The 24321-nt window shown below is 29.7% G+C and overlaps 13 protein-coding genes across 13 annotated transcripts; 3 read left to right on the top strand and 10 right to left on the bottom strand. All coding sequences in view use genetic code 12, as the record gives it.

Moving 5' to 3' along the window:
- Positions 1–294: 294 nt before the first annotated feature.
- ERG6 (sterol 24-C-methyltransferase) lies at positions 295–1422 on the top strand (the record flags this gene model as incomplete). Its single annotated transcript, XM_051764108.1, has 1 exon — positions 295–1422. The coding sequence occupies one exon, from the start codon at positions 295–297 to the stop codon at positions 1420–1422; it is 1128 nt and encodes a 375-aa protein (XP_051619571.1).
- Positions 1423–1806: 384 nt separating this feature from the next.
- On the top strand, positions 1807–3015 carry KGF54_003510 (uncharacterized protein; the record flags this gene model as incomplete). The annotated part of the gene is made up of 1 exon (XM_051764107.1): positions 1807–3015. The coding sequence occupies one exon, from the start codon at positions 1807–1809 to the stop codon at positions 3013–3015; it is 1209 nt and encodes a 402-aa protein (XP_051619570.1).
- A 63-nt stretch (positions 3016–3078) lies between these two features.
- Positions 3079–5217, bottom strand: UTP4 (Utp4p; the record flags this gene model as incomplete). The annotated part of the gene is made up of 1 exon (XM_051764105.1): positions 3079–5217. The coding sequence occupies one exon, from the start codon at positions 5215–5217 to the stop codon at positions 3079–3081; it is 2139 nt and encodes a 712-aa protein (XP_051619569.1).
- Positions 5218–5358: 141 nt separating this feature from the next.
- KGF54_003508 (uncharacterized protein) lies at positions 5359–6513 on the bottom strand (the record flags this gene model as incomplete). Its single annotated transcript, XM_051764104.1, has 2 exons — positions 5359–6434; positions 6498–6513. The coding sequence occupies 2 exons, from the start codon at positions 6511–6513 to the stop codon at positions 5359–5361; spliced, it is 1092 nt and encodes a 363-aa protein (XP_051619568.1).
- Positions 6514–7096: 583 nt separating this feature from the next.
- On the bottom strand, positions 7097–7594 carry RPL12 (60S ribosomal protein uL11; the record flags this gene model as incomplete). Its single annotated transcript, XM_051764103.1, has 1 exon — positions 7097–7594. One exon carries the CDS (start codon positions 7592–7594, stop codon positions 7097–7099), a length of 498 nt encoding a protein of 165 aa, XP_051619567.1.
- Positions 7595–7793: 199 nt separating this feature from the next.
- STE50 (Ste50p) lies at positions 7794–9044 on the bottom strand (the record flags this gene model as incomplete). Its single annotated transcript, XM_051764102.1, has 1 exon — positions 7794–9044. The coding sequence occupies one exon, from the start codon at positions 9042–9044 to the stop codon at positions 7794–7796; it is 1251 nt and encodes a 416-aa protein (XP_051619566.1).
- A 1259-nt stretch (positions 9045–10303) lies between these two features.
- KGF54_003505 (uncharacterized protein) lies at positions 10304–11473 on the top strand (the record flags this gene model as incomplete). The annotated part of the gene is made up of 1 exon (XM_051764101.1): positions 10304–11473. The coding sequence occupies one exon, from the start codon at positions 10304–10306 to the stop codon at positions 11471–11473; it is 1170 nt and encodes a 389-aa protein (XP_051619565.1).
- Positions 11474–12390: 917 nt separating this feature from the next.
- On the bottom strand, positions 12391–13692 carry KGF54_003504 (uncharacterized protein; the record flags this gene model as incomplete). Its single annotated transcript, XM_051764100.1, has 1 exon — positions 12391–13692. One exon carries the CDS (start codon positions 13690–13692, stop codon positions 12391–12393), a length of 1302 nt encoding a protein of 433 aa, XP_051619564.1.
- An 807-nt stretch (positions 13693–14499) lies between these two features.
- KGF54_003503 (glycosyltransferase family 32 protein) lies at positions 14500–15606 on the bottom strand (the record flags this gene model as incomplete). The annotated part of the gene is made up of 1 exon (XM_051764099.1): positions 14500–15606. One exon carries the CDS (start codon positions 15604–15606, stop codon positions 14500–14502), a length of 1107 nt encoding a protein of 368 aa, XP_051619563.1.
- Positions 15607–16071: 465 nt separating this feature from the next.
- On the bottom strand, positions 16072–17241 carry KGF54_003502 (glycosyltransferase family 32 protein; the record flags this gene model as incomplete). The annotated part of the gene is made up of 1 exon (XM_051764098.1): positions 16072–17241. One exon carries the CDS (start codon positions 17239–17241, stop codon positions 16072–16074), a length of 1170 nt encoding a protein of 389 aa, XP_051619562.1.
- Positions 17242–18337: 1096 nt separating this feature from the next.
- On the bottom strand, positions 18338–19456 carry OCH1 (Och1p; the record flags this gene model as incomplete). Its single annotated transcript, XM_051764097.1, has 1 exon — positions 18338–19456. One exon carries the CDS (start codon positions 19454–19456, stop codon positions 18338–18340), a length of 1119 nt encoding a protein of 372 aa, XP_051619561.1.
- Positions 19457–19671: 215 nt separating this feature from the next.
- Positions 19672–21654, bottom strand: DED1 (DEAD-box ATP-dependent RNA helicase; the record flags this gene model as incomplete). The annotated part of the gene is made up of 1 exon (XM_051764096.1): positions 19672–21654. One exon carries the CDS (start codon positions 21652–21654, stop codon positions 19672–19674), a length of 1983 nt encoding a protein of 660 aa, XP_051619560.1.
- Positions 21655–22110: 456 nt separating this feature from the next.
- KGF54_003499 (NADH/NAD(+) kinase) lies at positions 22111–24042 on the bottom strand (the record flags this gene model as incomplete). The annotated part of the gene is made up of 1 exon (XM_051764093.1): positions 22111–24042. The coding sequence occupies one exon, from the start codon at positions 24040–24042 to the stop codon at positions 22111–22113; it is 1932 nt and encodes a 643-aa protein (XP_051619559.1).
- Between the last annotated feature and the right edge of the window lie 279 nt (positions 24043–24321).

Genomic DNA, 24321 nt, shown 5'->3' with positions numbered 1-24321 from the left:
TAAAAACGATTATTACACAAAAAGTATGTTTTATAGAATAACTTCGTTTAATTAATTTTAATATGATATAATTTTATCATTTAATACGCGCATATGTAAATACTAATTATAATATTTTTCAAATATATTCGAGAAAGTTTATTAAATAATTCAAACTTCAAAAAGTTCTTTTTCAACAATTTATACCTTATTATTAATATATATATATATATAGATAGATAAATAGATAGATTCAATTCTACTCATTTAAATTTAAAAGATTCAACTCATTCAAGTACATATTCAAAACATAAAATGTCACCTGTTCAATTAGCAGAAAAAGATTTCAATAGAGATGAAAAATTTACAAAAGCTTTACATGGTGAATCATATAAAAAAACTGGTTTAGCAGCTTTAATGGCTAAATCAAAAGATGCTTCATCTGTTGCAAATGAAGGTTATTTTAAACATTGGGATGGTGGTGTTACAAAAGATGATGAATCAAAAAGATTAGGTGATTATTCTCAATTAACTCATCATTATTATAATTTAGTTACTGATTTTTATGAATATGGTTGGGGTTCTTCATTTCATTTTTCAAGATATTATAAAGGTGAAGCTTTTAGACAAGCTACTGCAAGACATGAACATTATTTAGCTCATAAAATGAATTTAAATGAAAATATGAAAGTTTTAGATGTTGGTTGTGGTGTTGGTGGACCAGGTAGAGAAATTACAAGATTTACTGATTGTGAAATTGTTGGTTTAAATAATAATGATTATCAAATTGAAAGAGCTAATTTTTATGCAAAAAAATATAAATTAGATCATAAATTATCTTATGTCAAAGGTGATTTTATGCAAATGGATTTTGAACCAGAAACTTTTGATGCAGTTTATGCAATTGAAGCAACTGTTCATGCTCCAGTATTAGAAGGTGTTTATTCTGAGATTTATAAAGTTTTAAAACCAGGTGGAGTATTTGGTGTTTATGAATGGGTTATGACTGATGCTTATGATGAAAATAATGAAGAACATCGTAAAATTGCTTATGGTATTGAAGTTGGTGATGGTATTCCAAAAATGTATAAACGTGAAGTTGCTGAAAAAGCTTTGAAGAACGTTGGTTTTGAAGTTGAATATGAAAAAGATTTAGCTGATGTTGATGATGATATTCCTTGGTATTATCCTTTAGCAGGTGATTTAAAATATTGTCAATCAATTGGTGATTTATATACCGTTTTCAGAACTTCAAGATTAGGTAGATTAATTACAACTGAAGCAGTTGGATTAATGGAAAAATTAGGTGTTGCACCAAAAGGTTCAAAACAAGTTACTTTTGCATTAGAAGATGCTGCTGTTAATTTAGTTGAAGGAGGTCGTAAAAAATTATTTACACCAATGATGTTATACATTGCTAGAAAACCAGAAAACGCTAAATAGATTTATAAAAGGAACATTTAATAATAAGCTTGTATATTTGATTTTAATTCAGTTGATAAAACATTAATATATTAATAGAGATGGAAGTTTAATATCTTAAGATCACATCTAGGAATTGTATTACTTAAGTAACTGTGCCTTTTTTTTGTTAGTAGTTATTTTGTAGATAAGATAATGTCAAGAAAATTATAAAATTAGATACAAGGAATTATATGCAGGCCCGTTTCAAATTGCTGCAAACAAGGAGAACTAACACATGGTAAATTTCATGACAAAGTTTTACGATTGCTACTTTAGTTGTTTCAACTATCAATTGACATATAACGAAATTTGATTCACTTTTGTTTCTTCAATTAATTTCTTTTTCAAACACCACAACCAAAAATGTCATTTCCACCATTACAAAACCCTAATTTGGAAGGGTATCATATCACAAGAGCAATGTGGATGGAATATTATAATCCTCACCAAAAAACTTTTATTGCAAGACAAAAATGTAGTGGATGTTATGATGATTCTAAATTTGTTGTTTGGGCAGTATCTGTAGGCGTTCAAGCCATAGTTGATGCTTCAAGAATTTATCCAGAAATGCAACCATTAATTGCACCAGCAGTTGCCATATTTCAAAAATATAAAAATAACAGTATCAAAGGTTATTCAGCTGCGGAAAATAGTGGAACTGATAAAGACATTTATTATGATGATGATGCACAAGTTGCAAGTGCTATATTAACAGCTTATGAAGTTACTGGTGATAAACAATTTTTAGATTCAGGCAGAGAATTAGTTAGATTTTTAATGGGTGGTTGGAATGATAAACCAAATGCAGTTACAAAAGGTGGTATGCATTGGCACGTATCAAAGACATTATTGAATTCATGTACTACTGCAGAAGTTGCTAAAGCATGTTTACAAATTTCTCAATATATTCCAGATGAAGCACAAATTTATATTGATTTTGCTGCAAAATGTATTGATTGGCAAATTAAAGTATTACAAGATCCTTCAGATAAATTAATTAGAGATGGTGTTGGTGATGATGGTGATAAAGTAGATGATGCGAAATGGTCTTATAATACTGGAACTACATTATCAGCAGCTGCTCATTTATATAAAGTTACAAAAGATAAAAAATGGTTAGATATTGCCAATGATTTAGCAGAAGCAAGTATAAATCATAATTCTTTCTTTTACGATAGAGATTTCCCAGATCAATTGAGGTATTGGAGAGATTCTTCATATTTTGTACAATTATTAATTGAAGGATTAGCTGATTATTTATTATATGTTGGTAATGATGTACCACAAGGATTACCACAAAGAATTTATGAAGAAATAAAAAGACATCTTATAATGTTTTATGAATTTATGAAAGATCCAAAAGATGGAATGTATATTCAAAGTTTTGAACCTCATAACACATACAAACAAGTTTATGATCAAAAATATCATCAATGGTTTGGTGATGGTAAAGGTTGGGGTTTAAAAGGTGAAGATAAAAATGGTGATTCACCACAAAAATGTCTTATGGGTTATGGATCAGCTGCAAGAATCTTTTTTCAAGGTGCTAGAGTAGTTCCAAAAATTGATTAAATATTAATAACTAATATAAAAATTATATTCTATTGATTAAAATAATAATAATTAATATATAAATTATATTCTAATTTTTGATAAATTAAATGCAGGCGTAGTAGGTAATGCAAAATAAGGTCTTTCTATAACTATTAATTCCCCAGAACCGAATGATCCAACTTTCATGATTGGTCTATATTTTTCAGTTATCCAAAATACTTTCTCTTCCGGTTCTTCATTTTCGAGTGTTTGTCTTAATTTATCAATCTCGCTTTGTTTCATACTTATTTCAGCTTGTGATATTTCTTCAGTGTCTATTTCATCAACACTTAATCCATCTCTATTTCTTTTCTTGGTGTTGTTGATATTTTTATAAAGCTTGTTAATTGGTATATTTTTGGTCAAATCAAAGTAACTTAAAAAATTGGTACCATAAATCCATAATTTATTTTCATCAACAAACATGCCCTGTGGTTTATCATCTAAAGCAAGAAATTGGCGTGGTAAAAATTCACTATTACGTTTTGACCAAGGTGTTAATAACTCGTCGCTACTGATATTAAACTCGTGTATTTTATTTTCATCAGTTAAAACTAGTAATTGGTCGTTGTTGTGGCAAGTTATTAAATGTGGGTATGAGGATAATTTTGTTATGATGTGAGATTCTTTTGTAGTGTAGGATTCCACAGATCCGTTGAATCTTGATATTATGATAGTTTTATGATCTGGTGTAAGAATTAAATTGTTAATGTTTGAACTGAAGTCAGTTGAGGTATTTTGTTCAATTAATTCAATTTTATCAATTAATTCAATATGACTATTTTCGGTATCTATTTTGAATTCATAAAGCTCTTCATCTGTTGTTAAAATTAAAATTCTGGTGTCATCAATAAATTTAACTTTTTTAGCTCCTGATATTAGTGAATCAAATTTCTCATCTCTTATTTTGTTGATCATATATTTATGATTCTCTTCATCGACTACGTCTAACTCGTAAAATTTTACTGATGTCATTTTGGCAACTGCTATTAGGTTACCACTAAAATCAACACTAGTTATATTTTCATCATCTGACAAAACTAATTTCGATATTAATTTATGTTTACCACTTTCTAAAATTTTCCATATTTTAATCATTTGATCTTGCCACATTATTACCAATTTTCTTTCTGGTACCAACACAATATTACTCTTTTGTTGATTTATTAATAATTTCTTGTATTTACCATCATGAAATTGTTGTATATTTTGAATAATTATTGCTCTCTCTACTCCACCACTTACCAAGATATTAAAATTTTTTGACTCCATTATAGCCATAGCTCTTATATCATTTGAATGTAATAATCTATTATAACTATGCACCCACTTGGAATTAGTTTTTGTGGTTAATAGATCAAATTGATGAATTTTTCTATCAATACCTGCTGAAAAAAATTTATTTTCTTTTACATCACTGACAATTGTAAGAATATCTGCATCATGTATTTTAAAACTTTGAATTAATGTGTGAAATTTTAAATCCCATATTTTAATATGACCCGTGGAATCTCCACTTATTAATTGGTTCTTATTTTTCAATACATTTAATGACCAAACTAAAGTACTTTCAGTTTTGGATTTATCTACTCTCATAGTACTTAAAATTCTACCTCTAGTTTCTTTGAGATTACTCCATACTCTAATTCTTCCATCTGCACATCCTCCAATAACTTGATCATTTTTGCACCATTTTATACTTAAAACTCTGGCATCTTGTCTTTGACAAATTATATCATATTCCAAGGAGCCAACACCTCCAGAAATGTCAACAAGCACCACTGATCCATCATCACAGCCAACTGCTAATTTATCATTAGATTCATTAACATCTATTGACCAAATAATCCCCGCGTTACAATCATAATTTATTAAAGGTTTTCCTGTTTTTAGGTCCCATTCTGTAATATAAGTTGATCCACCAATGGAAAATAATCTTGATTCTTCTTTGGTACTTATCCAACATAAACCTTCTATAGATCTTCCCTTTGATCCAAATAATGTTAACTCATGTGTCCAATTATATTTAGGGTTCCAAATTTCAATATCACCATTACTTCTTCCAACTGCTAATTTTAAATCCGATGAAATTGGTTTTTCGGGGTTTGAAGGTTGAGAGAACACTAATGATGTGATCGTATGAGGAGTATAATCAACAAATCGACACCTATGTACCTCCATTTTGTTTGATTTTTTGGTTGTAAATTAGAAAAATAATTTATCACTCATCTCTATATAAAATAAATTAGAATACAATTATTATTACACAAAAATAGAAAGCTATATCCTAAGATATATTTTTATTTCTAATTGTCTCTTTTATTAAACAAATCCAACAAAACTATTTATAAAACTTAATAATCTGATAAACCATTTATTTTCATCAGTATTTAAGACCATATTTATAATCAATTCTTTCTTTTGTTTACCATTATTTGTCATTGGTTGTCTAACTAATGTTCTTTTAACAATTACATTTTTTTTAAAAAACCATACTATAAATAATATTGTAAATAAACTAACAGCAAAATTCTTTAAAAATTTTAAAGCGTTGAATCCAATAACTTTTAGGATATGCAAAATTTTTCTTTTCGTTATTTCATATTCATCTAATGGTTCTTCCGATTCATTATCACTATAATATTGATTTTGTTGATCTTTCCTACTATTAACAAATTCTCTTGTTAATCTATTTATGATGGTATTTACTTCACCTTGCCAATTTTTGAAGTCTTCAATTACATTGTTGGTTCTTGGTGGTAATGAATGTAATGAACCTGGACCTCCAAATTCATGTTGTTGTTGTTGTTGTTGTTGTTGTCTTTGTTGTTGTACATAATCATTTAACGATAATGAGGTATTTCTTCTTGAATGTGAATAAATTGTGTTAAGATTCAGTGCAACAGTATGGGTACCACCTCTTATAGTATTTCCTCCACCAATACTTGGAGTTCTATTTGAAAACCTATCTAATTGACTAAACAGTGGAGCACTTGAAGGAAATTGTATATGATGATCATTTTCATCATCGGATATTGGTAAATCTTTAATTTGATCCCAAAGATATTCTAATTCATGTAATAATTCTCTTGCTTCTAATGTTCCACTTGCATATATTTTCATTGTTTCAATTAGGAATGATATATATCTCTTTTTAGCTTCAGTTTTAGGTAATCCTTCTTCACGTTTCCAAGCATCCCATTTCTTTTTAGCACCTTCATCTTCGGCAGAAAATCCAACTGGACGTGGCATTAAACCTTTGACATCTCCCTCCGTTGCTTGTTTATATAATCCATACAATTTTACACGATTTTCTGCTGGTGGTCTTGGTAATGATCCATAATTAGACCTTGATGATAAAGCTCTTATCGTTTCAATCGCCTTAATGAAAACGCGGTCTACGCAAATTGTAAGTTAGTATATAAATTTTAAGAATAGTGTTATTGAATTAAAACACATACCAACACTATCTGACATATCTATTCTATTTTGCTGTTGTTTATTCTATTGTTTACCCTTAATTTGTATTGATTTTGCTTTCAAGTTCAACAGAAAAATTAAATTTAGTGGGGAATTTTTTAGGTTATCATATGCAAACTAAATAATTATTTCTTAGTTGTTATCGATAAACTGATAAAGAGATAGATCAGACTAAGTAGAGTACACTAGTGATTGCATTGATGAATAGAACATTGCATTTGAAGTTTGAAGTTTGAATTTGAATTTTATTTTTTTGTATCTTTAAGATGTCAGCAATTGAAATGGACCTATTATACCTATAGTATTAAAATCTTAAAAAGATACAATGGTGAGTAATGTGCTAGTTTTAATTTAGTTTGCTCCAAAATAGGAACCAAATATGACATAAATGCTTTCAAACAAAATATGATCTGGCACCAGAGTGTTGGCAAACATCTTCTAATTTTCAAATCAAGTTCTCCAAATATGCAATGTTTATAAATCTTACAAAATATTTCTCAAAAAAAAATAACTCTATTTTGAATATCGTTAATTAAACCCTATTAAACACTTTACTAAAAGTTGAACCTCTTTTATCTCCTTAATTTGCTGGTACATCAATTTCTCCTGCATTTATAGCATCGATTATATCATGTGGGTTTTTACCATTAACTCTACATCCAACTGATTGAGCAGTACCTAAAATTTCTTTTGAAACTGAAGCTAAATTTTTACCAAATGATTTATCTTGCATTTTTCTTGCAATTTCAAAAATTTCTTCTAATGGAATATTACCTGAATGTTTAACATTTTTTTCTTTCTTTCTATCTCTTACTGGTTCTTTTAATGCTGTGATGACTAATGATGAAGCAGATGGGACAACTGATGCGGTGGCTTGTCTGTTTTGGATTCTTAATTGAACAGTAACTTTAATACCTTTGAAATCTTTTGTAGCTTTGGCAATATCTTCACCAACTTTTTTTGGTGATAAACCTAATGGACCAATTTTTGGGGCTAAAGCTGATGAAGCACCAACTTCACCACCTACTGCTCTTAAGTATAAAAATTTAACTTCAGATGGATCGAATTTTGGAGGCATTTTGATGTGGTTGTTATGTTACTTTGGTTAAAGGATTTGTTTCAAGTGAGAAGAAATTTGAATATCTACTTTTTTTTCACTAAGTGATTGTAACACAAAAATTTGTAGCACTAAATTGGTAGCACAAGCAGAAGAGCAGAAGGGTTATAACCCTAATACATACCGATTGTCTTATTAACATAATTTTATTACTATTTATCTATAACATTCCACCGGGGATGTCTGAACCTATTCTTGAATCTTCAAATAAACCATCTGAATTCTCTATTGCCGCCGAAGTATCAGCTAATTGTCTTAACATTATAGCTGGATGTTTACCAAGTTCTTGTAATTCTTTAAAAACCACAACCGGCTTTTCAGCTAATTTCAATATTCTTTCTTTATCTCCATAACATATCACTAAAACATATTTAGACCAATCATCTCTTGGTATATGATGTCTCTTCATTGCTTGTTGTAGAATTTTCAAACATGAATCATCAGTCGATGCTCTTAATTGTTTCAATGGTTCATTTGATGAATTTGCAGCTATCGGAGCAGGTTGTTGTAGTGCTTGTCCATATGGACTATGATTCGATCTAGTTGTAGTAGTTCCACTTGATGGATATTCATTTAATTTTGGCCTTACTGGTTCACTATTTGCATTTTTTGATAGATCAACTTTTTGTAATTTAAAATCTGATGAATTCTTACCATCTGAATATTTTGAAACTGATTGGGATATAATTTTACCTGTTCCCATAGATAGTAAACTTCCAGAAGAAAATCTATTTGATGATGGACTTGATACATTGGTTGAAATTCTATTGTTACTGTTATTTCTTTGTAAACTTCCACTTCTTGATATCGCTGGTTCTTCTTCATATAATGGGGAATTATTTAATGGTGAATCAATTGATGATGCTGGTCCTGGATCTAATGTTGGTGTAGGTAGTGGTTTTGTATCTTTCATTAACCTTATCAAGGGAATCAAATCGGTTTTTAATTTTACAAAGTTATCATTTAATTTCTTCATTTCACTTTGGTTTGGTGATAAGGGTGAGTCTATCCCATAAGTTTGATTTTTGAGGTCTTTACTAAACTTTTTAATCAGATCTTGAATTAAAACTGTTGATAAATTTAATGATTCTAATGATATGTGATTATTATTTATATTAATCTGACTTAATGTATATTCTTGATCATTGAATTCATGAGGTTGATATTTCTTGTAATGACTTGCTATCAATTCATTTATTCCCTTTTTAATCTGTAGTCGTATCCTCAACGGTTGTATTCCTATTTCTTTTAAATGTTCAGTTGTAATAAAAGGTAATAATGATCCATCAATATTGTTATCCAAAAAAGTAGATCCAACCAGTCGATCTTTTATTAGTGATGTAATATATGTTGAAACTTGAGCAGGATCCCATTTTAAAAATGAATCATTTGATTTGGGAGTTGTCATCATCTTTAAATCAATTGATGACAAATTTTGAAAATGAGGACTCAAAGGTTTTGAAACATTTAATATATATATCTAAGTCAATTTGAAATCTTTCTAGAATTAATTAGTGGAAATATGAGAAATATAATAAATTATTATAATTCAATGTTTCAAAATATTTTTGCTATTGTTTGTTTCAACATTTTGATTTGAAACAAATTGAACGAGAAATTTAATTTATTAACTGAAGAGAATTAATACTACTGAATTATAATATAGGAGAATTATTATAATAATTTTTTACTTGTTTCAGAATTTTAAATAATAATATTTAAAAGTAAAACAATTGAATCGACTGATATTATAATGTTTCATATTGATATAAATATTTTACATATAATGGAATTACATTAATTCCAAAACATGGAGATTACATTTTTTTTTTTTTCTAAACTGTCAAAATATTAAAAATGATAAATTCAAATTCCCTAAATTTCAATTTTTAAATGTTGAAACTACCGGATTTAACAATTTTTTACATCAAATAGTATTTACAGCGTTATATGAGGATCATGATAAATCAGGTAAAACATAAATAATTGAAAATCGTAGTCGATAAAGGCTATTATACAAATCACAAATAGGTGCAAATGATTTTGAAATCCCAAGTATTGAACAAAATGTAAATATATAAAAGGATTAGAAAATACCACTGTTTAGAATTTATAGGACTTTCTAGTACGATTAATTAAGATTAAATGAGACAAAATAAACTAAATTCAAACGTAGCATATAAGAACATTCTCACGCTCCCTCATTATTAGCTTAACTGAGGAGTTGGAGTACTAATTATCATCCAGTTTCATAGTGTAATTACATTAAAATAAGACGAGGCTGTTTAGACGGAATTAAGCGAGTGCGCGAAGTTCCTATAACGGAATCTGGTAAGTTTTTTGTGGTATCAACTTAAAACTACAAACGTTGGTCTTACTCAATAATTCCGAGATCTACTTTTCATTTCAGATTCATTTCAGATTTATTAACAATATTTAAAGTTTCAATTGTTAATTTTTTTTCGGGTCAAGGTTAAAAATGTTGTGGCTCCTCAATTAAAGTTAACATCCATTGATTTACTTTCAATTGTGCTTGATAAGAACAAGATAAGATATCATTGTGGACCTATTATTTCAACTTACAGCCACAACATTTACAACATTTAAAAGTATATAAATACTTGATAAAATGCTTGAATTTTACCATGTCATTCAACAACCACAACGAAAATGCCTGTTGCTTATAAAAACTTACCTAGTGCTTTAACTGGTGGAAACAATTTCCATGTTGATCCGAAGGGAAAAATCACATTATCTGAATCAACAAAAGCTAAATTAAATGAACAATCAATTCCTTATTTACCAACATGGAATAAAAATGAAAAATATGAACCATACGAATTTGTTGAATACCACGACAAAGCCTTAAAAGCTGATAAAAATTTACCAAATTTATTTCCAAAAGGTTCCAAATACGAGATAGAAAATCTTTCACCTAAATTTGGGAGTGAAATCAAAGGTATTCAATTGAGTGAATTAAATGATGCTGGTAAAGATGAACTTGCTTATCTTGCTTCCCAAAGAGGGGTTTTAGTATTTAGAGATCAAGACTTAATAAGTAAAGGTCCAAAAGAATTTACAGATTATGTTAGATATTATGGTGAACTTCATATTCATCCAGCTTCAGGTGCTCCAAAAGATGTTCCGGATGTTCATAGTGTTCTTACTGGTAACACCACTAATGATCCTTTTGCTAATAGAAATCGTTTAGTTCAAATTCATTCCGATGTTAGTTATGAATTAAATCCAACTGTTGTTTCTTTCTTGGCTGTTACAAATAATCCAAAATCTGGTGGTGGTGATACTTTATTTATTGATAATAGAGAAGCTTATAACCGTTTATCTCCATTGTTTAAAGAAAAATTAAGTGATTTATATGCTGTGCATAGTGCTGTTGATCAAGCTAATCAAGCAATTGTTAAAGGTGGTGTTGTCAGGAGACATCCAGTTGAGAATATTCATCCAGTTGTTAGAACCACCACATCAGGTCAAAAAGTATTATATGTTAATAGTGGGTTCACAAAAAATATCGTGGGACTTAAAGCAGAGGAAAGCGATTTTTTATTAGACTTCCTTCTCCAACATATTAGTAATGGTCACGACTTTCAGATAAAGGCTCTGTACAAACCTGATACAGTGATCGTGTTCAATAACAGTCTTGTATCACACTCAAGTATTTTGGACTTTGAGACTGAAGATCCGCGTTTGATTATTCGTGTTGCTGCTAAAGGTGAACGTCCTGTTCATGATTTAAAAGATTTAAATAAACCTGATCAAAATATTCTTTATGAAGGACCAGAATATTTAGGTCCAAAATTGGAAGATCTTAAATTGAATTAGATTTTTTAGTGATTGTTAGTTAGTATTTATATATTTAGACTAAATAAGTATATTATAAATACGTAACATCCGTTACTCCTCGTAGAAGCTCGAAATTAATCTTATTTAAATCCATCGAGTTATAAAGTAAACGAATATCAAATTTTTAATTTAACCTAATATTTCAATGTCCAATTTTGACTGTCTTTATTTATTTTTGCTAGTGCAAAGTTTTAGTTTCAAAATAATTTTATGCAACAATTTTGTGTTTCAGAATTTTTTTGCTACGAAAATACTTATCAATTTCGATACATTTGTGACTAGTTTGAAAGCATTATATTGACCAAATCACGTTACTACTGAGATGCCCCCAAGTGTGAGAAAGACTGCTCAATAAGTTTTCTTTTTGTAATTTACCTGGTAAATAAATTGGATCTCTATTTTTCATCCTATCAACACCATTCTTGATCAAAGAAGTCCTTATTGTGATGATCAGTGACATTTCCCCTGCACCACAAAAAGACAAATTTTGACGAAAGAATTATGGAGCTCATTGATGGTCATTTACTCTATAATTTAGCTCGAATTGATCATGCAATTGAATTTTTGATTTAACCTGATTAAGCTTTTTTCGAATTTTGTTCATATTCAGCAATTGACTGCTCAACTTCTAAAAATTCAAAGACTTTGCGTGCTTCTACTATTACGTTCCTCAAGAAAGTGGATATGATAAAGATTAAAAGACTAAATTTTTAAGCACGAAAATTAGTTGGATTAAATAAATATTTAGTTGCGAGAAAGTTGAGAATTATTTTTTGCAACAAGAGAAAAATTATTTTGCAACAATACATCGAAAAATAAAGAAAAGATAACTTTCAAAACAAAGACTCAAGCACAACAGACATATACTTAATTCTATTTAATACTATTTTGAGAGTCTATTTGTTTTTTAACTTTGTCTTTTTGAGCAATTTATCAAAATCAAAAGTAACCTCGTGATCAGCACCAGTTACAAATGCACAATTTCCCATATCAAGTTTTACCGGCTCAGCTTCAGGACTAATATCAAAATCAAAGATATCCATTGGAATTCCAAGGGTACAGCAAGCATTAGGTACATCAACAATACTGGCAATATGTGCTTCTAAAGGCGCACTAGATAAAAACATATAAATTTGATAATCATTGTATCCATATTTTCTCAAATATTCAATTGCTTTAATACATGCTTGTTTAAAAGCTGTATTAGCACATAAGTACTTTTGTTCGCCAGTTTCGTCTACTGAAAAACCTTCAAAAGTTAAATATCTGTTCAATGGGTATTCTTTTTGTAATTTACCAGGTAAAAAAATTGGATTTGTAATTTTCATCCTATCAACACCATTCTTGATCAAAGAAGTCCTTATTGTGATGATCAGTGACATCTCCCCTGCACCACAAAAAGAACTTTCACCGTCCAGCATGGAAAAGTGTGCATCTCCTAATGATAATTTAGCTCCAGGGACATTAACTCTCAAATATGTGCGACTTCCAGCAGTGATATTTTTCACGTCACAATTACCGGCGTTCTCTGGACGTCCTGGAATGGTTCTAAGTCCTTCTCTTGCTATCCTTTCAAATAGTTCACCTTTAGCTTGACCTGCATGGGCTCCTTTCACTAATGGACCAATTGCTGAAACATCTTCCGTGTTTTTTGCTGTTCTCTTCAACTCTAACTCTCTTTCATTGATCTCTTTTAATTGTTCAGCAGATGGAGCAACTCCAACAATACCAGGGTGAATAAGTCCGTCAAATTTCACGTGGGGAAGATGTCTTGAAGTAGCAATATTGTTTTCATCAATATCATACACAATTTTAGCAGCTTCTGGATAAAATGACGAGAGAAAACCACCACCATTCTCCTTTGCAAACACCCCAGTGTAACAAAAAGGTTGCCTCTTTAATGGTTGTATATCGATCAACTCCACCACAAGGATATCGTCAACCTCTGCACCTTCAATTTCAAATGGACCCAGAAGATAGTGGATTCGGGATAAATCAACGGTCTTTACATCTTTAGCGTCATCTGTGTTACCAATTTGTCCGCCAGTCCATTCAATTGTCTCTAGGGTATAGACAGATCCGCATTGAATTGTCGCTACGGACGGAATTTCTGGGTGCCACCTGTTATGAAATGGCTGATGTTCAGCTGGTTTATCTAAATCGACTTTGAAGACACAAGGATATTGATCTGTTGACATTGGTGTTGAAGATAAACTCAAAAGTCTAATCAAACAAAGAAATTGTTCATTTTATATCTTTTTGTTTTTTCTCGTTTTGCACCCAATTTTTGTACTGCATATAATGAATAGTTTTTTTTGATAAAGAGATAAAGAATTTCAATTCAAATTGTATCACAAAATCTTATTGATAAGTAATCTTGCAATTAAAAAAAAAAAAAGCAAATTCACCTTCAGATTAAAACCTTGAATTTTCTCAGTCGGTTAAACTGGTTAGCGGCCCGTTTTAGTCTGAAATTGTCAAAGGAATCCTCAAGATTAAAAATAAGGGATCAGAGTTCCGTGTAAACAAAAGTACTTTATTGATTTTACTTAAATTCTTATTTTCTTGAACGAACAAAACTGATAGTTTGTGTTATAATACTGTTATTGTAACTATCCTTCAATATCTGCTACCCTATGTATTTGCAGCATATTGATTATTCATATTTCATTTCTTAAACATGGTTTTACAAAAATGTTGAATTGGCGCCTTTTGATGCAAAATTTCTTAATGATGATGTAAGTTTTCGAGAACAACAAAAATTCGGAAAATTGGAATTTGAATTTATGCGACAAAAGTACAAAGATGACAACAGTAGAGTCGAGGAATCCTACAGTCAAATGAAAGCAACAGTCATCCAGTATATGGCCCTAGTTATATTGTTCTATAAATAAAGTTTATATAAATGACTAAATATTGAATTTCAAAAAACACAAGAACAATGTAATGCCGGTATTTGACAACAATAAGTACATGCGTTTTAGCGATATACCTCTATGTTCCAATCAAGGCTCTTTCCACGAAGAATCAAAGCCGTGATCTAGCAAACTAAGTGGGTCATTTGGACCTTTTGCTCCCATCTTAGTATCACTAGGGCTAAAACAAGTAATTGGTAAAATCATAATATTTTCAATTACGATAGGTTGTTCCATATGAGTGAAAAATTCTATACCAACAACCTCTTCAATTCTATCATTATCCTTCACCTCTTTCAGTTGTAACATCAAATTTAAGTATCGAAATACTAAATCTGTGAATATTCCTGGACCAGTCCAGTTTAATACATCATTTTTATTATTTGTTTTATCAAAAACTTCATTTAATTGACCAGCTAATTCTCTAGCTAATGTTATAGTTGTAATTTTAGCAATTAGTTCTCTTAGCATCGGATGTCCTTTTTTCAGTAGAATTGTCCATTGACAAAATTGAACACGTCTTGCATACCAATCTGCCCAATCTTCTCTATCTGGATCAGCTTCTATACCAACAACTAAACCAGGATTAATTGGTTCCCCTAAATACTCCAGTTGAGAGCTCGGCCAATCCTTAAATGGTTTTAGGGAAACTGTATCCATATCAGAATAGGTCCCACCTTTTGCAAATAATATCAAGTACCGAAAGAAATCAACTTTTAATATAATTTTAGGCATTGCATGATAAGCTTTAATAACATCAGGTATATCTTTGTATAATTCATTCACTAGTTGAGCACACTTTTTATCAGATAAAACATTATATTCATATTCTGGACTCTTTTCTGTCCAAGTTTGATGGTAAATTTTATACTTCTCTGGGAATGATTCATCTTCTAGACCCACTTTCCAAGTTTGCCATAAAATTTTTGGAATTGGTAAATTTTCATCAAAAGGAAATAGTATAGCTAATTGTTCCAGAACTTTATTAGTTGTTTTCACTTGTTGACCAGAATTTGATTGAAAATTTAGTCCTTCAATTTTATAATTCTTATTTAATTCTAATTTTTGTGCTAATTTTATCTTGGGAGGAATATTATAAAAGCTTTTTGAGTACGAAGATACATATAGCACAACTATAGTTGCAAATAGCGAAAGTAGTAGCACTGATAATATTGTAATCCTTGAATGTCGTCTCATATAGCTCTTAAGAGGAAGTTGTCAACATACCACATTTTGGTAAATTTAAAGTAAACGTTTAAAAACTTTATTTTGAAAAATCCACAAAACGTAAACAAACAAAGTTTGATGAAAACAAGAAGTTGACTGTAAATTATTACCTCTTACATGTAAAGTCCTAATCAATCTTTACCGAAAATAAACCCTTCAGTTTAAGAAACATTATCAACACGGCTTTTCAAGAGTTTTTGTTCCAAAATATATAAAGAATAGCGTGGGGCAAGAATTTGTCTATATGCAGAAAAATGTGGTAAAACGTAATAGTCTAGAATTTGCCAAAAAACAACATTGACGACACGAGGGACAATTAAAGAAATGAATGGCTTCTACTTTAAAGAGACTCAATAGTAATAGGTGTCTCAAAAGAGTAAAAGTAGTACTGGAGCATGAATAAATTATTTCTTAAATTATATAAACTTTTTAAAATTAACTATTAACTTCTGATGCTGTTGTTGTAGACACTGAGTTCAGTTGAGAATGATCAGAGTCTTTCCAGCTACCAGAAAAGACGTGTAAAACTAAGCTCATGGGGTCACTGGTACCCTTAGCACCCATTATATAATCAACTGGACTGAAACTAGTGATTGGTAAAATCATAGTATCATCAATTACCACAGGTTGTTCCAATTTCATAAAGAAATTATTATCAATCATTTGTTCAACTTTTTGTTTCTTATTGTTACTTTTCAGTTGTAAAATTATATTAATGTATTGGAAGATATGATCTGTAAAAATTCCTGGACCTGTCCAATTCATAACATCATTACCTTCGTCCTTACCATCTAAAATATCATTTAATGTACCAGTCAGTTCTCTAATCAACGTTATAGTTGTAATCTTTGAAATTAATTCCCTAAGCATTGGATGTCCAACTTTCAGTTTGATTGTCCATTGACAAAATTGAAGTCTTCTTGCATACCAATCTGCCCAATCTTCTCTATCTGGATCAGCTTCGACTCCAACTACTAAACCAGGATTATTTGGTTGACCTAAGTATTCCAGTTGAGAACTTGGCCAATCCTTGACAGATTTTAGTGAAACTGTATCTAAATCTGAATAAATACCACCTTTAGCAAACAAAATTAAGTATCTGAAAAAATCAGCTTTCAAAATGATTTTTGGCATTGTATGATACGCTTTTACAACATCTGGAACATCTTTATATAATTCACTCACTAATTGATCACATTTTTCATCGGTTACTACATTAAATTCATATTCTGAATTTTTCTCAACCCAAGTATCATGATAAACTTTATATTTATATGGAAAATCTTTATCTTCTAATCCAACCTTCCATGTTTGCCATAAAGTTTTTGGATTTTCTGAATTTATATCGTATGGGAAAATTGAAGCTAATTGTTCTGAAACAACTCCTGTTGTATATATGTGGTTATTTGCATTTGATTGGAAATTTAAACCTTCAACTCTATAGTTCTCATGTGTTTTTAATAATTCCAGTAGTTTTGATTTTGGAGGTACGTAATCTATTTCTATTGTGTAAGGTAGTATTGATGAACCATATAGTATGAATAAATAATATGTAGATATTATAAGTAGAACAGCTAGTATGACAAATTTTATATGTTTCCACATAATGAGTGCTGTTCTATACTTTCTAGATCTTGTTTAAAAGGGATTTCTAAATATTTTATACTTATTGTAAGGCTGAATTCAGATTAATTAATATTAATTTATTATACATGTTACGAACAATTGTGATGCAAAAGAAATTAAATTGTAAATAAATAATTACGTAATATAAAACACAGAAATAAAGTGCTAGATAAATGAATTTATGTTAAAAAGTTCTACACTTCATGAAAGATCGTAAAAGCGCCTGAATATTGAAGAACCTTGTAATAACTATTTTTTCCAGATAAGGTATATTGTACTTGTTGGGACGATTTATTTGTAGCAAATGAAAGCCATATATTTTTGATAATTCTTATCTCGAGTAAAATTAAGGTTTAAGTGGCTAAAATTCTGAAACAAATTGAAATTAAGGACTAAAAAATTTAAATTTAAAACCTTATTTAATGAGTTTACGAAACAGAGCTTGATAAAATGATTGATACGAATTATCAAGTTGCAAATCATTTGTTAAGAGCTTTGGGATATATTAGTATCGTTTAAATTGACGCGTCTAGTGGTATCTTTGATAAGTTAGAACAATATAATAACAACTGACCACTTACCCTTGAACGCTGGAATTTTCTCGAATTCAATTTTACAAATGTAACAGATTTAACTACAATCAAGCAACACTTGCGAGTTTAGTTATTCATGCTTTCAAATGATTTTCTTTAATAGATCAAATTGAAGATACGAACTACGATATTCAATGTTAGTTTCGAGGTTTAGGGGTTACTTTTAGCTGCTGTGCATAAATTAATTAATACGAGATAGCCGGATCAATCTTTTTTACCCACATAAAGTAAATACTAGAACAAAAATCTAATCAGTGTGAAGACAATAACTCTTCAACTAATACAACCTTCTAAAGGTCTTGATGCGATTTCTACAAAGTAGAGAACGTTTCAAGGTAAATTGTATTTCACGTAGTAATATTTTCATAATTTTCTCAAGACAACGAAATCAGAGTGCTACAATATCGAAATCATTTTTTTCAATTATTAAATTCATTACAATCTATAAACATCATCAGCCATGACAAATTGACCATTTAAAACTATTGAGTAATTTTTGGATTCTTCCAAACACCAGCGAAAATATGTTTGACCAATGCTAGTGGGTCATTAGAACTCTTAGCACCCATTTGTTCAACATCAGGACTAAAAGAAGTAATTGGTAAAATTAAAACATCATCAATCACAATCGGTTGTTCCATACCAGAAAATAATTTCCAATCAATAATTTGTTCTGTTTTCTTTTTAACAGTATTTTCAGTAGATTGTAAAATTAAATTCATATATTGAAACACAAAATCGGTAAAAATTCCTGGACCTGTCCAATTCATTATATCACCACCTTCATCTTTTCCAAGAGTTTTTGTTAATTGATGTTTGATTTCTCTTGTTAATGTTAATTCTGTTATTCTAGAGATAAGCTCTCTTAACATTGGATGACCCTTTTTCAGTTGAATTGTCCATTGACAAAATTGAATTCTTCGAGCATACCATTCTGCCCAATCTGGCCTATCGGGATCAGCTTCTATTCCCACCACTAATCCAGCAGGATTGAATCTACCCCATATTTCTCGTTGTGCACTTGGCCAAGTATCTATTGGTTTCAAAGAAACAGTATCAATATCAGAATAAACTCCACCTCTTGCAAAAAGAATCAAGTACCTAAAAAAATCAGCTTTTAAAATTGATTTGGGCATAATTTTATATGCTTTTGCAACATCAGGAACCACTTGGTATAATTCATTAATCATTATGTCACATTGTTCATCAGGTAATATATAATGTTTATAATTTGGATTTTTTTCATCCCAAGTTAATTGATAATTTTTATATCTTTTGGGAAATGATTCATCATTTAATCCAACTTTCCAAGTTTGCCATATAATTTTGGGAAAATCTGAATTTATGTCGTAGGGGAAATATATTGATAATTGTTCAGATACTTTATTTGAGGGTACCACTAGATTTTTAGAGTTGGATTGAAAATTTAAACCTTTTGTTTTCCAATTTTTATGTGTTTCTAATTCTCTATATAGTTGTAATTTCGGTGAATTATATTCCGTTTTATAAGATGATGATGATCCATACGATCGCAAAAGGTAGATAAATGATAGTATTAACGACCCCGCTAGTAGTATTACTTTCAAATTTCTTTTCCCCATTGATTTGGTGAATCATAAAAGATAAACGAGATGAAAATTTAAAATTTTAATAATTAATTTATATAATATACACCAAAATAATAACCCAAAAAAATTTAACCCCAAAAAAGACTATTTAACTAAAATATATATACTTTTTATTCTTTATTTTATTTATTCTAATATACAGCAACAAGTAAAATTTGTTTGCATTATTATTTTCCTTTGGTGGAGTTTTACCACCATGAATTTGAAGTTGATGATGGGTTACCATAACTTGAATTATCATTAAAACTTGAACGTGAATTTGAACCAAAATCATTTCCACCATTTGAATAACCATTACTATTTGAATTACCCCATCCACCATTGTTTGAAGAATTACCCCAACCACTTGAAGAATTATTACCCCAATTTGATGCACCACTACTACCACCAGTTCTTCTAAAATCTCTATTGGAACCTCTTGTAGCTAAACCACCAGCTCTTGCACCTCCTCTACTACCTCCAACTTTACCAAATGCACTTTCTCTTGCAACTTTTGTTAAAAAATCTGGAACTTCTTGATTTGCTTCACTTAATAATTCAACTAAACCTTTTACAACATTTTTATTGTTTCTGTTAAAGAATGCAGTTGCAATACCAACGTTACCTGCACGACCAGTACGACCGATTCTATGAACATAATCATCAATATCACTTGGTAAATCATAATTTATAACATGAGAAACATTTGGAATATCTAAACCTCTTGCAGCAACTGCTGTTGCAACTAAAATTGGTGCAGCACCATTTTTAAAAGCAGCTAAAGCTTTTTCTCTTTCATATTGTGATCTATCACCATGAATAGCAGTAGCTGGAAATCCTTGATCATATAAGAAATCAGCTAAATTATCAGCCATTCTTTTAGTTTCAGTGAATACAATGGTTAATCCAGTAGGATCTGCATTTAAAAGGTCCAAAATAACTGATTTTTTCTCATCATCTTCAACATACAAAATTTTTTGAGTAATATTTTCTGAAGTTGAACCAACTCTACCAACACTTAAGAAAATATAATCTTTTAAGAAATCACGAGCTAACATTTGAATATCTCTTGGGAAAGTAGCTGAAAACATAAGTGTTTGTCTATCTTCGACATTTGGCATATCACATTCTTGAACAATATGTCTAATTTGTGGTTCAAAACCCATATCTAACATTCTATCAGCTTCATCAAGGACTAAATATTTAATATTTGCTAAAGAAACTCTTCCTCTTTCCAATAAATCTTTTAATCTACCTGGAGTAGCAACTAATAAATCACAACCTCTATCTAATTGTCTTATTTGATTACCAATATCTGCACCACCATAAACAACACAAGGACGTACCCATGATCTATAAGCAAATTTTTTACTTTCATCATAAATTTGTGAAACTAATTCTCTTGTTGGTGCCATAACTAAAATAGTTGGATATACTTTATGAGATGAAAAAGCACCAGTTGATTCAGGAATTGGAGCTGGTCCATTCATATAAGATTCAGATAATACAGGAAAAAGAAATCCACCAGTTTTACCTGAACCAGTTTGAGCACAAGCCATTAAATCTCTACCTGCAGCAACAATTGGAACTGAATATTTTTGAACTGGAGTTGGTTTTGTAAATCTTGATAATTTAACATTTTCAACTAATAATTCATCTAATGGAGGAGCAGTAAATTGAGTAATTGGTTCTGGTACTCCTTCACCACTTGCTTCAACTGGAATATCATCATAATTATCAAAATTAATACCTGAACTTTGAAAATGTGAATCATCAGCAGTACCAAATAATTCTAATTCTAATCTTTCATTATTTGGAGCAGGTTCATGTTTACCATCAACCCATTTACCAACTCCTGGAGTTGTTCTTTGGAATCTACCACCAGTTGAACCAAAACTACCACCTCTTGATCCACCTCTTGAAAATCCATTACTATTACCTCTATAATTAGGAGATGAATTACCATAATTACCTCTTGAATTTTGGTAGCCGTTTGAATTATTATTATATCCACCTCGACGTGATCCTCCTCCATATTGTACATCATCTTGTTGTTGTGGAGGTGCTGATCTATTTCTTAAATGAGGTGGTACATATTGTCTTCTACCATTTTGTTGTTGTTGTTGTTGTTGATAAGATGGGTTATTATCTTGTACATTTAAATTGTTCATCTGTTGAGTAATGTCTGACATATTTGATAAAAATCTATAAGTAATCTATTAAAAAAAGTTAATGAATATAATGAAATATGATTAATATTAATTTAAAAATACACTAAATCTGAATGTAATTAATCAATTATAATTTGATAAATAAATTTGTTTTAAAAAACTTTGGTTTTAATTTGAAATTTGTATAAAAAAAAAATTTATAAAAAAAAAAAAAATTAATCTTTACTCTAATAAAGTATGTAAAATAATTTTTTATTATTGTTAATTATTAAAGAGAAAGAATTTTTGTGTGTGTGAAAAATTACTTACTTACTCAATAATAATCTCTTCTCTCTGTTTTATTAAAAATCACCTTTAAATTAAACTATGTATGTAGAATATCCTGTATATAATTTACTTACATAATAAAAAAGAAATTAACCAAAAAAAAAGAGTGTGTCATTACTATTTTTAAATTATATACCTTAATTAAATAAATTACTTATAACCATTTAAAGAAATTCTTGCATGAGGATGAGCATAACAACATCTATCATCTGAATGTTGAAATGTTTGAGGAGTTGCAGTACCACCATTTGCTGGTAAATAACATAATTCTTCTGTTTCTTTAGAATCATCTGAATTTGATGATTTTATTTCTATAATATCTTGATCACTATAATTTATATCAAAATCTTCTTCTTCATCATCAACTTTACTTGCTTTAAAATTTGTTCCATTTTCATCTTGATTTTCAACAATCATTTTACGAGTTTCTGGTTTTAAATATGAACTAAATGGTTTTTGTTGTTCTCTTATATTCCAATGTAAATTTCTACTTACTGAATCAATATATTCAGTTTTAGAAGATATAACTGTTGGGAATGGGAATGGTGATGCTTGTACAGTTACATAATAACCTTTTTTTAATTCTGTTCTTACTCTACCATCAAATGAACACCATGCAGTAGATCTACTACTCAGTGGGACTTTAATTTTTAAAAACATTCCATCAGGTAATAATATTGGTCTAAATGATAAAGTATGTGGACAAATTGGTGTAACACTTATCGCACTTACTCCTGGATGAACTAATGAACCACCTGCAGATAAGGAATAAGCAGTTGAACCTGTAGGAGTTGCAATAATTAAACCATCAGCTTGTGCAATAGTTAATAAATTACCATCACCATAAAGTTCTAATTGAGTAACAAATGGAGAAGGACCTCTATCAACAACAACTTCATTTAATACTTGTTGTTCACAAATTAATTTTCCTTCAGCAGTATGAACTCTACAAGTAAATCTCATTCTTAAATTTGCTTTTACACCAGAATCAATACAATGATTCATTCTTGATTTATATTCATCAAATTTAAAATTTGTTAAAAATCCCAAACTTCCCAATGCAAATGATAATACTGGTGGTACAATTCTTTGAAATAAATTAGAAACATATAATACAGTTCCATCACCACCTAAAGTAACTACTAAATCAAATAATTCTGGAGATTTATAAGTTAATTTTTTATTCCAATACTTTAGATGTTTATTAGCTGTTGGATATTCTTCTTTTATAGTTTTTGCATTAAACCTTTTTGAATCTTCTAATTTTGAATCAACATAAACCGTAATACCTTCATGCTTTGTAAATAACCATTCAACAACTTCTCTTGTTAAATAAATTAATGAATTATCACGAGCTTTTGTAACAATCATAACTGCTTTAACATCTAATTGTATAGTAGCTCTTGATAAATTTTTTGCCAACATTCTTACTCCATTAGCAGTTTCTGCCAATTCTGTATGAGTTTTCACAGATCTTAATTCATCTGATGATAATCTCGACAAGACATCTTTTGCGGTTTTGTTGTTCATTCCAACTTCTTCACAATATAATTTTGAATGTATTCTTGGTGGTTCTCTTACAAATATATCTTTAGGTGAACAACAAGTACTATTATCTATTGATCCATTTAGAGGAGTTGAAGTTGGATTTGTTGATATTGAACTTAAACTAAATTGACTTCTATTAAATTTTTGTATTGAATTTTTACGACGAAATGATGAATGTTGAGGTTGAGGTTGTATTAGATTTTGTTGTGATTGTTGTTGTGACGGAATTTGTGGATTCATTACCTCTGTTGCTAATGATGATATTGATGATGATGAACTTGTATGTGATAACCCATTTTGATTTTGATGTGCTTGACGAATTTGCTGTAGATCCATTGGTTCTGATGGTGATACTATTTTTGTTAATGGATGTAGTTCTGGTGGAATATGACGTGGTGAATGTGAATTAGTTTTAATTAGTGTAGGTTCATTGTTAAAAACATCTTGCATTTCATGGGGAGTTTCGTTGATAGAATCTTCAGTATTCATATTTTTCAATTGTGCCGTCAATTGGCTTTGAGTATAATCCGACATGGAATATATGGTCAGTTTTTAAGGCTTTAAGATTATGAACTCTTGACAAAAAGCCAACCAAAATTTGAATGCTAAAAATATTTTTGTACCTTGACTTCCACTAATCCTGTTTTAACTAACTTCAAATAAGTAATTTCTGTAATTAAAACTTGTATAATATAGTTCTTATTTTGAACTTTAAGTAATGTAATCAAGTTTTCTAAAATCTATTGGATCTTATCACGATTCAGGGCAAGTCAAATACTTTTTTTTTTTGCTTTATGAAAAAAATGCGGATCG

This window comes from Candida jiufengensis (assembly GCF_024610255.1).
Source record: "Candida jiufengensis strain CBS 10846 chromosome Unknown scaffold2, whole genome shotgun sequence".
NCBI lineage: Eukaryota > Fungi > Ascomycota > Pichiomycetes > Serinales > Debaryomycetaceae > Lodderomyces > Lodderomyces jiufengensis.
The sequence above is the reverse complement of the archived record's forward strand: the minus strand, read 5'-3'. Positions and strand labels throughout refer to the sequence as shown.